The sequence below is a fragment of the Camelus bactrianus genome, chromosome 4, assembly GCF_048773025.1.
Source record: "Camelus bactrianus isolate YW-2024 breed Bactrian camel chromosome 4, ASM4877302v1, whole genome shotgun sequence".
In the NCBI taxonomy this organism is placed as follows: Eukaryota; Metazoa; Chordata; class Mammalia; order Artiodactyla; family Camelidae; genus Camelus; species Camelus bactrianus.
Genome location: NC_133542.1, coordinates 75,287,322 through 75,299,643, shown reverse-complemented (window position 1 = coordinate 75,299,643; position 12,322 = coordinate 75,287,322). Strand labels below are relative to the sequence as shown.

At 63.6% G+C, this 12,322-nt stretch overlaps 1 protein-coding gene across 7 annotated transcripts in view; it reads right to left on the bottom strand.

Moving 5' to 3' along the window:
• Positions 1–12,322, bottom strand: part of GPSM1 (G protein signaling modulator 1) — a 30,600-nt gene that overhangs the window by 13,743 nt on the left and 4,535 nt on the right. For 6 of the 7 annotated variants that reach the window (XR_012506602.1, XR_012506604.1, XR_012506603.1 and 3 more), the window contains exons 2-9: positions 8,802–9,023; positions 7,678–7,813; positions 6,810–6,952; positions 6,239–6,362; positions 5,916–6,031; positions 5,406–5,561; positions 4,402–4,510; positions 3,158–3,281 (exon numbers count right to left, since the gene is read on the bottom strand). Coding sequence is in view for 4 of the 7 variants with exons in the window: in XM_074362535.1 (XP_074218636.1) it covers positions 3,158–3,281; positions 4,402–4,510; positions 5,406–5,561; positions 5,916–6,031; positions 6,239–6,362; positions 6,810–6,952; positions 7,678–7,813; positions 8,802–9,023 (1,130 nt within the window). In the remaining 3 variants the exon portion in view is untranslated. Of the gene's footprint in view, positions 1–3,157; positions 3,282–4,401; positions 4,511–5,405; positions 5,562–5,915; positions 6,032–6,238; positions 6,363–6,809; positions 6,953–7,677; positions 7,814–8,801; positions 9,024–11,062; positions 11,675–12,322 lie in introns of those variants that run through there. The other variant, XM_074362538.1, reaches the window with a different exon arrangement.

The window sequence follows — 12,322 nt, the reverse complement described above, 5'->3', positions numbered from 1 at the left end:
TTTGTTTCCTTCGCTGCTGTGCCCCTAGAGCTTGGACAGGGTTTGGCACATAGGGGCTTTCAGGACAGTGGAATGAGTAGCAAGTGTTTACTTAGTGCCTACTGTGTGAGGACCTGGGTGCATTTTCAGGCACTGTTCCTTCAGGGCTGTCCCCAGCATAGGAAGTACTGGCCACCCTCCAGGGACTGTGGACATTGGGCCTCAAGAGAAGGTGACCACCACCAACGTCACAGAGCCTGGAGGGGCAGAGCCAGTGTCAGGATGGGAAATCAGGGCTGTACATGTGTGCCCACACCGGGGGGCGCTATGGGAAGTCAGGCTTACCCGGCCAGCCCTTAGGGGGTCGAGCTGAGCACAGCCAGAAAAGAGACAGACATAAAGGCAGACTTGTCCTCATGCCCCGAAGCCCCGATCTGTCCATCACAGGTGCCTGGCATGTGGGTGGGCTGCAGGCACTTGCTGAATACACGGACAGACAGTGATGTGTCTACAACTCTAGACCTCCCCAGGGCATGAGCTGTGACCTTGTCCCTGCCAGGAGCTCTTCCCAGGACCACCAGTGGGTCTGCTTCCCAGATGGGGACACTGAGGCACTGCTAGGTCAAGTTACTACGTCAGCTGACCAGGATGTGTGGAGCCAGGGCGAGAGCCTGCAGCCGAAACTGCCAGTTAGATGTTATACTGTGTACATCCCAACCTCCCATCATGGCTGAACCTGCTTGTCCAGGGACTCCTCTGCTCTGGGCCCAGGACCCCCGCAGCATGAGCAGGGGAGGCAGGGCAGCCCCACCCTGGGCACAGAGGACAGTTCAGGGCTGACTGCCTCCTCCCGTGCACTGATTATGTTGTCACGCCAAGCAGGCGCAGTAGGACCTCAACCAGCACGCTCCCCCAAATCCTGTGCCCTCCCGGGACAGCCACCTGGGCAGACTGATCCTGGTCCAGGCAGCAAATGGCAGGGAGGTGCCCCCTCCCACCCAGATTCACTCTGAGCCCTCTTTGCTGGGGTGTGGGCAGCAGGGGCCATGAGTTGGGCTCTGGCTCCTCCTGCATGAAGTGTTCTCGTTTTTATGATAGAAAAAAATGTCCCTAGGCCTGGCCTCCAGCCGGCCGGCCACCACCAGGCCTGCCGCCCCACCACGGGCCATGCCTCCTGTCCTGTGTCCATACTGGCCACAAAGGCCACACCCACAGGCTTCTTCCTGTTCTGATGCAGCCCAGGGCTCCTACCTCCCATGGAGGTGCCTACCTGGCCCCCTTCACCTCCCTGCACACTCACAGGCTCCGGATGTGCAACTGTCCCATCTGCACCCCCAGGGACAGTTTCCAGAAGACAGGCACCCGGCTTTCTGGAAACTGGGCCAGCTTACCGCCCACGCTCAGTATGTGCCAAACGAACGAGTGAGTGAGGGATGAATCAATGAAGCCGCTCCAGCAGACAGCCTAGCCATGGCTCCCTCCACGGGCCTTGCCCGAGCTGGGGTCTCCTCCGGAGCCACCCAGACTCAAGGTGCTGGTCGGCCTCCAGCAGTTGCATCCCAGGGCTGGGGCACCCAGGGCTGCCCAGAGCCCTCAGACCTGGCTCTGCGGGCCTGGGTGGGCCACCCCAGCCACTGTCCTCCCAGGGGGATGGCCTCTTCCCAGCGTCTGCTGGCAGATTGGTGGGCGGAAGCTGCCAGGGGCCCTGGCTGGGAAGGGTCTGGGCACCGGGCAGGGCAGAGGAGCAGGCATGGGGAAGACAGAAGCTGCCTTGTTCCTGCACGGCCTGGCCGGTCACCAACCCTGAGCCCCCCTTCCCTCAGCTCAGAGAAGGCAAATGCCGGGAGATGCAGGGCTGGGCCACACCTCTCTGGGAGCCTTTCCAGATGCTGGGCCCAGCCCTGCCCCCACCTGCTGCTGGGGTTCCCAGAGGGTGGCCTCGCAGGGCCAGCTGCCCGCCCTCAGAAAACCCCAGCCTGAAGGGCAGATGTTGGCCTGGACAGGCTGGGTAGGGTGGGGAGAAAAGGGGGCCATACTCCATCCTATCCCCACTGACCACAGCACCCCCAAAACAAGAGTGGCTGAGGGCCCCAGAAGGGATCTCCTGTCCTCAGCCTCTGAGCCAGGTGACACGAGCCCCCATCTCTCATACAGGCCATCGTCAGAAACCCAGGAGCTTCACAGCACAGGAGTCCAAGACCTGACACCACGGCTGGCTGGCCTCCCAGCCTGGCTCTGGGCAGGCCAGCAGGGCTTGGAGGCTGGGGCAGGGTGGGCACTCTCAGGGACACAGCATGAGGGATCTGGACCAGAATCCCTGAAAACTCAAGAACCACAGGGACTCTGTGGGCCAGTAGGGGACAGCTAAGTCCCTGCCCAGAGCCTGCCCCCACCCACCTGCAGGAGGCCAGCTCAGTGCGGCCCCCTACCCCAGTGCCCATATTTATTAATCTGTTTACTTTGCAGTGAACGTCCTGTCCTGGTCCGAGTAGCATCTCTGACCTGTATGGGGCAACCAGCAGCCTGTGAATGAGGTCATTGTACCCACCGTGGCTGGTCTGAGGCCTCGGCTGATGAATACCCAGCGCACCTCCCTCCACCTCAGATGATTCAGCCCCTCCCTCCTACCACCAGCCCCCTCCCACTGGGCTCCCACAGGAAGGCCTCCCCCAGGCCCAGCCCCCAGCCTGGAGCGGGATCTTGGGCTCCAGAGGGGTGGAGCAGCGAGGGAGAGGCAGTGAGCTGTGGTGATAAACCCAGGGACTCATCAGGGTGGCCCCAGAGCCATGAAGAACTGGCCTGAATGCCCCTTTGCCCGTGCTGTCCCCCACCTTTTAGTCCCCCGATTCTGACCCGCCCTGGGGAAACAGCCCTATCTGTGCCCCAGCACCTGTCATTCACCCACTCCTATTGTGAACTGGGCTGGTGAGTGGGGCTCAGATGCTGACAACCCCCAGGGACAGGGCTCCACACCTTCCGAGGGGCCCCTCCCTCACCCGGCAGCCATCAGAAATTCCCGTTTAGGGACAGAGCCCACCAGCCCCAGCACGAGGCAGTGCCCACTGGCCCCCGGGCAGCTCTCCTGCCACAGCCCTGCCCTCCGAGGCCCCTGCATCCCAGGCTGGAGTCTGAGCCTGTCAGGGAACAGGATTCCCACCCCTCCAGGCCAGGAACTCACCTTGGGCCTCATAGCCAGCCAGGTCTGGCTTCTCCGCGGCCGCCGGGCTGGACAGCCGGCCCAGTGCCAGCTGCAGCTGCGCCACGTTCACGCGGGCCGTGAGCTCCCCGCCGCGGTCCCCAATCTGCGGTCAGGCAGGGCCCGGTCAGCGGGCAGGTGGGCTGGGAGGCCCTGCCGTGAACTCCCACTGGACCGCCACGATCCTGGGGCCTCCAAGGGAAATAAACTGGGCCCCTCTGGGCCCTAGAGTGGACTCCAGAGGTGTCCCTGGGTGGGAGTGGCCTCAAGAGCCCCAGACAGCCCCCCTTCACAGCCCAGCCTGGCTGTGCCATATGGGGCCCTCCTTCTGGGAGCCCTCGTGGCAGAAAGGCCGCATGCTTAGCCAGGAGCAAGCCAAAGGAAGGGTGGGGCAGGAGGGACCTGCGCGTGGGGCCCCAGGGCCACTGCCCGCCCTGCCCGTGCTCGGAGGGACATGGCGGCTAGCCCTGCTGGAGGCCCCAGTGGAGGGCTCTCCAGACCAGGACCTCCCCGACTCGAGCTCTCCTGCTCCTCCCCATGTCCACCACGGCACCTGTGGGTCCTGCCCGCCCATGGACTTTGGCCCATGGCAGGTCTGGACAGGCGCTGGGGGTGTGCCAGAAGGAGGCAACACAGCTCTGCTCCCGGGGGTGTGGTGGGGGCTGAGGAGCGGCATGGGGTGAGGTGAGGACAGGTCAGGAGCCGGGAGCCAGAGTTCACCTGTGATGATGCCCTCAGAGACCCTGCCCGTCCTCCCTAGGAAGGTGTGAGGGCCCTTCCCTGGTTGAGGGCCCCAGGGAAGACCCCCCCAGGGCCACCCCCCAACAACCTCCGGTAGATCCTTCCTCCTTGGGTTTTGGACACAGGCCTTCCATGGCCCAGCCTGGCCCAGTTCAGTCAGGGACAGAGGCACCTGCCTGTGGCTACCCAAAGGTGCTGCTCACACTCTAGGAGCAGAAAACAGGCCCCTGCTCCCTGCTCCCTGCTCCCCCCGCCCCCCGGGACTATAGCAGACAAGCAGCCACCAGGCCTCTGAAGGCCCGGGGTAGCTGGGCCCCATCACGGCGCACAGCACAGCCAGGAAAGGACGGGGAGGCAGTCCAGTAAAGAGCCCAGAGCACACAGAGGCACCTGGCCCAGTCTGGAGCGGGTTGGGCAGCACCTGGGCAGCCTCCAGTGCCGGCCGAGGGCAGGGTTGGGGGCAGAGGTGGGCAGGCCGGGCTCACCTCCTGGGAGATCTCCAGGTGCTTCTTGGCGAAGGTCAGGGCCTGTGCTGGGCTCCCCATGGATACGTAGGCATTCCCCAGACTCCAGCACGCCCGGCCCTCGCCCACTCTGCCGGAGAGGGAAACTGAGTCCATGTCTGTGCCACCCAGGCCTGCTAGCCTCCCTCCTAGTCTGGCCAGCCCAAGCCCTGCCTCCAGGTGGTTAGGCCCATCACAACGTGAGGTGGGAAGGCAGGGTAGCTTGGCAGGGTGTCAGGGGCTGCCCATGGATGGCCCAGAGTTCCTGGTGTGGCCTTGACTGCCCCCTAGTGGCCAGTGAGGCTCTCACCCCTGTGGCTCCCTCCACCCTGGGCAGCAGTGACCTCATTCCCTTGGATCATTAATTTTTAAATTGAGGTAAAAATAACAGCACGAAAATGTAACCGCTGTAAACGCACAACCCAACAGCGCCACACACGTTCACAGCCTGGACCCTTGCCGCCATCTAGGTCCAAAGCATCACCCAAAAGAAAAATCACAGGCCACTGTAAGCCTCCTGGCCGAGCAGCTTTTTAGGAGCTCCCTCCTGTCCACCAGCCATGAGAGAAACCCGGCCAGTGGCTCTGAGTTCTTGAGCTGCAGCCGCTGCCCCACAAACACACTTCTGTGTGTTCAGGAGTCTTCGGTCAGCCTGTCTGTCTCCCCACGGAGACTAATATTTGCATAGACACAGAGACAGAAGGGGAAGGGAGGGTGTTCCAAGGGGCAGTGGGCTGAGGACTAGGGCACAATCCCCCAAGCTTGTGCCAAGGGTCACTGTGAGCTCACCCAGTCTTACTTAGAGGGCTGCGTGGCCCAGTGACGGAGGCTGAGCCGAGGGGTGCCGTCAGTGGTCGGTGGCACCTCAGATGCAGACCAGTGAGTCTGAACTGCAATCAGCTTGCAGTTCAGCCCAGGAGCCTGAAGGGGCTGTCGGGAGCCCTCCAGTCTGGGCCTGCCCACCCCCGCGTCCCCGCGGCACACACCTGTCGGCCAGCTCCTGGGCGATGAGCAGGTGCCGCAGGTGATACTCGGCAGCCCGCTCATAGTCCTGCAGCAGCGTGTACGTGTTGCCCAGGCTGTAGCAGGCCTGTGCCTCCACCGCCTGGTCCTTGAGCTGCCGGGACAGCTGCAGCGTCTTCCTGCACAGGGGGTGGGGAAGTCAGCCCCCAGGAGGGAAACTTTCAGTATCCCCCCCCTGAGGGGGCAGGGCACCACTCGTGCTCCCACGAAGCCCCCTTTCCAAGGGGCAGATGGTGGGTGATGGGGGAAGCAGCCCTTCGGCCCAGAGGCCTCCAGCCCTAGGATCCCACTGGGGGTTTCTCTGGCTTTACCAGTCTGCCCTTCCAGGGGGGTCTAGAACCCCCCACGTGGCCCCTGGGGAGTCTGGGAGGGCAGACCTTGGGGTGGGCGTTTCCGTGGCCTGGTGTCCAGGCACCCTCCTAGGCCCCACCCTCTCCCTGGCTGGGCAGCGCGGGTGGGCGGGGCCTGCCTACTTGTAGTACTCTGCAGCCACGTCGAAGCGCCCCAGGAAGATGTGGGCGTTCCCCAGGTTGCTGTAGGCCCTCCGCTCTGCTGCCTTGTCTCCAAATTCCTTAGCAATGGCCAGGCGCTGAGGACATAGACATGAGGCCCGGGTGGTTGTGGAGCAGCCTGGGACCCGATGTGGATGGCAGGTGCTGCCCCGCCCAGCACGGTCAGCCTGATGTCTGTGTGCTCAGAAGGGCAGCCCCGGGAGCCCCAGCACCAAGCCAGACAAAGCCATGCCACTCTGCCCCAATACTGGGGCGATCCCGCCGCTGCCACGCTGTGCACTCACCTCCTTGTGGAAGGCGGTGGCCTCTGTGAAGCTCCCCAGCAGATAGTGCGTGTTGCCCAGGTTCCCATAGGCCCTGCCCTGGGCCGCCCGGTCGCCCAGCTCCTTCACCAGGGACAGGTTCCTCCTGGGGGCCGAGCCTGTCTGAGCTGTGTCCCTCCCAGCGACCACCCACCCAGGCTAGAGGATGCTGAGCGGGTGGCCTCACCCTCCCAGAGTTGTGTTCCCGAAAGAGGGTGGCTGGATGCTAAGCTCCAAGGCTCAGGTCAGGGGCTCCCCAACCCCCAACTCGTTTTCAGATGCAGCCTCTGAAGGGGAGGGTTTTCCCACACCTGGGGGCCTGGCCCAACTTTCTGGCCCTTCTTCCAGCCAAATGTTTTAAAACCCCGCACATGGCTGTGGCTCCGCAGTTCCCTGCCTCTCTCCACTGCTGTGTGTCATCAAGAGGTGGGAAACGCCCGGGCCTGGTGAGTCCCACCAGGCTGAGGATGGGGGGGGGGGGAGAGTGCTCTGAGCCTAGGGCCGCCCAGGTCCCTGTGTTTGTGAATCTCGTGGACAAACTCGCCCTGCTCACTCGTAGAACTCCGAGGCCCGGCGCAGCGTCTCCCGGACGGCAGGGGGCAGGTGCCCAGGGTCCTGCGCGGCGTTCCAGGACAGCTGCTTGCCCTTGGCGTGGTACACGTTGCCAATGTTGTACAGCGCCCTTGCCTCCCCGACCTGTGGGTGACACCGAGGTTTGGGGGTGGGGTGTCTCCAAGCCACAGTCCCCAGGAGCCAGCCGCTCAGGCTGTGTGTCTGCAGAATGGGTATTCCCACCAGCTGGCCCACCATCCCGCTCTTCCTGGGGCCCTGAAAGCAAGGGCCCACGGGGTGGCATCACTGACTCCAGACACTAAGGTAGGGGTCACGGGGAGGGAGGGACCTGGCCCCACTCCTCCTGGGCTGCCCCTCCCTGGTGCCCAAGAGTAAGGTTCTGGCTCCACTCCACCACCTCCTGCTGTGACCTGGGTGAGTCGGTCACCTCTCAGCCGCAGTCCCCTCGCCTGGACAGCGGCAGGGAGGCTCATCTCACAGGGTCATGGGGGGAGGACACAGAGCACGGCTGCTCCACCAACGTCCGCCCCTCCAGCCAGGCCTCCTCCTGGAGCCGGGCCCCCAGCCCTCCAATCCCAGAAAGAGTGACTAGACAAGGGTGTTGGCAGATTCGTGGGAAGGTCGGGGGAAAGGCGAGCTGGCATAGAAGTGACGGACTGGGAACCCCAGCCTGGGGAGCTGGGCCTCAGACCCACGATGTCTGTGTGAGCTGGAAGTGCCCTCATTTCCAAGAGGACCATCCTTCCATCTTTATCCCGTGGCGGGAGAGCGTGGGGCTGCGAGTGGTGTCATCTGTGGCCCCAATCCCAGACCCTGACAGGGGGCACAGGTCAGGGGCTGCTGCCCACCTTGTCCCCCTGCTCCTGTGCGATGTCCAGGTGCCGCTGGCAGCAGACGACAGCCTCATCAAAGCGGCCCAGAACCTTGAGTGTGTTGCCCAGGTTCCCGCTGGCTTTGGCCTCCCCAATGCGGTCGCCAATGGTCCTGGGGGGCAGGGAGGAGTGAGGGGCCAGACCAAGGACTGGTGGGGACCCTGAAACCAGCAGGGAGCCCGGTGAGGGTGGCAAGGGCCTGGGGGGAATGGGAGCCCACAGCCCCTGGGATGATGCTGGGCTGGGGTCCTGTAGTGGGTTGAGGCCCAGCACAGAACCGCTCTTTGCTGGGCCAGGTCTGGGGTTGGCACTTGAGCAGCCTGCAGCTGCTGGGGGGCTCAGGGAGTCCCCTGGATGCAGGAAGGGAGAGTTGAGCTGCCTTGCAGGGAGTTTACAGTAACTCGTTCAGTGAATGTTTGCTCTGTGCCTGGCTGGGTGCTGAGGACAGGGCTCACTGGCTAGTGCAGAGGGCCTGTGAGCAGGGTTGGAGGGGAGCCCCGGGAAGCCCTGGCCAAACCTGGGAGGCCTGGGCCTCTGATGGGGCATTTCCTGCAGGCCTGAAGGAGCAGGAGTGGGCAGGGAACATGCAAGGGGAGGTTATTCCAGGTGGGAACAGCATGGGCAGAGTTCTGGAGACCAGAGGAGAACAGAGACACTGGGGAATGTTGGGGGTGAGAGGCTGTGGAGTAGGTGTGGCCAGCAAGGAAGGGGTCAGAGTTCATGGTGGGAGGAGGAAGGGGCCCCAGGGACAAGACCACTCCATACAGGGCAGGTGGGGAGGTTGCCCTGAGCCCCCCAGAAACAGGCAGTCCCAGAGACAGGCACACGCACACAGACACACAGACATGTGTGCTTACCCAGACATGGAATGCTGGGCCACGCCCACGCTTTTGGATACACTCACAGGAGTCTCAGCTTAAACACAGCCCCTGGGGGCACCTCTGAATCCCCCCCCAGGTTAGGGGTGCCCCTCTGGGTTCCCGTGCTCACACTGGGAATGCCACTCCCCAAGGGCAGGGCACCCAGACCCTGCCCAGTGGCCGGCCCAGCAGGGGAGGGGCAGCCAGGCCCCCCGCCCCGCGCCCCCGCCTGTGGCTCACCGGGCGAGCAGCAGGTCGTGCTTGTGGTACTCCAGCGCCCGGGCGTACTCCTTCAGGTAGAAGTAGGCGTTGCCCAGCTGGCTGTAGATGGCGCTCAGCGTTTTCAAGTCCTCAGTGCCTACCTGCACAGCGGCCTCAAAGAAGGCCACGCCCGCCTTGAAGTCCCCCGCCTTGCACAGACGCTCGCCCTCCAGGGCCAGCTCCAGGCACGAGGCCTCCATCCTGGGCAGAGAGAGGAGTCGTCACAGCCTGCCTCTCACGCCGTCGCGTCTGGGGCCCCGCGCTCCTCCCTGTCATCACTCGGACCTGGGCCCCTCGGATGGCGGCGGCCAGCCCCATGCCAGTGGGGGCAGACCCAAGTCTCTTTTTGGATAAACTCTTAGAAGAGCACTGGGTCCGGCAACAGGCCCCACCCGAACCTCACTGTGCGCCCTCCTCTACCCGGGGGCCCAGAGTGCCAGAGCACCATGTGAGGCTGCGATGACAGTCAAACCCTCAGCCTGCGGAGGCCAAGCTGCAAACACTGCCTCTGTCCCCTGAATCCCAGCCGACAGGACAAGGGCTGCCCCTGGGGCAGGTGCCACACGCTGTCTTCCAGAGTGGCTGCGGTAGCCTGGGGGCAGGCCCTGATCCCCAACGAGGACGACCAAGGCCCACAGGGTCACGGACAGTGCCACACAGGCAGGACCCAACCCAGCCCCGCCTCCGCCCTGCATCCTCAAGCAGGGGGACCCCATGCTTCAAGCTCTCGTTGGGGGCCTGGGGCTCAGCCATCACCTGTCCTCACCTCCCATACTCTGGGGAGCATGGCTGCATCTGAGCTGATGTCCTGTCTTGGGGCAGGAAGGGGGTTTGTGGGGGGAAGGCACAGGAGCAGCCAGGGAGAGGGCCCCCCCATGAAGAGCAGGCGGCACCCCTGTCCCCGCCCGGTGACCACACAGCAGGTGAGCACCCCGGAAAAGCCAGAGGCAGCTCTGCCCGTCACAGGCTGCCAGATCCTCCTCCTCTTACGCCCACTGCTTTCTGATGTCAGCAGAGTAATTTAAAACATGCACCCCAAACAGCCCCATTGCACCCCAAAGCCCTCCCCTTCTCTGTGTTGTTAGAATAGTGGAATAATCAGGAATTACTGGGGGGAAACCAATGCATTTCCTTAAAAAATAAACAAAATTGTCCAGAGCAGTGCTTTTCAACCAAAATGCCCCTTTGATACAAAACCACAATGCTCCATTCACTCTTGTCCCTGTATTATCAAGAACACGGGGCACTTTCAACTTTTACAAATGATAAGGACGCCTCGGGAGTGGGCTGGGGCAGGGCTGGTGAACCCCTTGAGAAGCTGAGCCCTGCGCCCTGCACCCATAAGCTCAGCGCTCTCTGCTGGGGAAGGCCTCACCTTCTGGGCGCCCCTTGTCCAGCCACCACTCCCCAACGTCAGGGTCGCTCCTCCTGGGAAAGTAGGCTCCTCCCCTCCTGGAGGATGCAGGGCTGTACTCACAGACCCCACCAACCCCCCACCATCTCCCTGCCTCCCAGGGCCTGCAGTGGATCAGGGGATTCATTCAAGCAGAGCCCAAGTGGCCTCACTGAGAACCGGGGTCAGGGATATGGCCTTGACACCAGGATGCCAGCCCCTGGGGCTCCCTACCACCATACGCTGGAGCCTTGGCAGCCACCTCGCCCAGCGCTGTTGGTAGAGCCATTCAGATGCCACGTCGCAAGAGCCCATGGACAGTCCTACTCCCATCACCAGGGCCACACACGGGGCTCCCTGTTTAGGGCCTGCTTGTCCCTGCCCAGCTGCTCACCACACTGTCTGACATCGCGCAGCCCTCTCCTCCCAGGGGACTGTAGAGGAAGGACTTGGGGTCTGAAATGTGGGTATTTTGGGAGTCCCATGGGCTCTGGCAGATCTGATTAATGAGGCGGCCTCCCCCCACCCCACCTTCCTGCCTGGAGAGGTGGCATCAGTGGCTCAGAGCAGAGGAGGTTTCTGGCTTGGGAAGGGCCCTGGGCCTAGAGGCCAAGGGGACATGGGCACAATGGGGGTGTCCGATGCAGCCATCGCAAATCACAGATTGGGGATAGCTAACAGGGGCCCTGCAACGAGAGGAAGCCACCCAGGGAGGCATCAGGCAGGGTGTCCTGGGCTAGAAGCCCCCGGCCCTCCCTTGTCCCAAGAATCTCCAACTGCACCTTGACCTCCAGCCCAGGCCCCATCCCCAACCTGGTCACTGCCCGTGGCCAGGTGCCAGGCGCACCTCTTCCTCTGAAGGTTTCTCATCTTCTGCACGTACAGCCACAGCTCCAGGCCCACAGGCAGCAGCAGTGGGCGTGGACGGGGGGCGCCGTACACCACTTTGCACACAGCCTTCTCGGCCAAGCTCAGGGCCACAGGCTGGCCCTCCGTGGTGGCAGCTGGCATGACAGGGCTCTGGGCCTCCCTCCTGGTCGGCCAGCCCGCTCCCCACCTTGGCTGTTGGTCCTGGGGGTGCGCCAGCCTCAGGGTCCCCTGCATCCTCCGACCCTAGAGGGCTGGGCTGAAGGCTCTGGTGGGCTCAGCTCTGGGAGACCCCTGGCCCCCTGGCAGGTCGACCAGGGCCTCCCAGGGCCTGCGGTGGATCAGGGGATCAAGGGCGGCTCAGAGCCAGGATCAGCACCGTCAGCAGGGCAGGCGGGCGGGGAGCCCAGAGGGAACCTTCACTGATGGGCGGGTGCACAGCAGGGGTGCAGAGGCAGTGCCCCGCTCCCGCTGGCCCTGATTAGGCAAACTTGTACCCAACTCCGGCCCTGTGGCCAGTTCTGGGCCAGAGCCTGGACAAGCAGCATAGAGGAGCACTGGGCACCTAGTAGGCGCTGGCTCAGTGTTCGTAAGAGAAGGAAAGAAGGAAACGCAAGTGTGCCCCCCCCCCCCGCCCTCCTGCCTGTCTTGGCAGAGGGCAGGACCCTGGGCAGAGCTCTCCGCCTGGGGAAGCTCCCTGCCTGAACAGAGCTGGGATTCGGCAAGGTCTGCACTTGGCCCCGCCCGGTCCTCCTGGAGGCTCCACCCTGCCTCCCCAGACTGTGTCCTCCCCAACTCTGCAGCCTGGCCTGGCCTCAGCACAGGTGTCCCCTGTCCTGTATGCAAAGAGTCAACAGGTAAGCCTGGGGGCCAGGCCACCCTGTTAGTCCCCGACCCTCTGGGGAGCTGCTGGGCTTACCAGCACCTGACCGTCCGAGGTGAGCTCCCAGCCCCAGGTCTAACCTGGGTGCGGGAGCTGGAGGGGCCTGGGGCTGGGGAGCTTGGGAGGAACAGACACCCCCTCAGCTCCTTTCCTGAAACCTCCCAGTTCCCTCAGCCACCTTCTCAGCCCAGCTCCCAGCTCCTCCAGCCACCATGGCTGATGAGAGGCCAGACAGTGTGACCATCCTCGGAGCAGTGGGGGTCTGCACTAACATCCAGCGACAGAGAGGGGGCTGCAGGGCTCAGTCAGGGCAGAGTCGTGGAGAAAAGTCTCAGGCCTCTCATGAGGGCCTCCCCC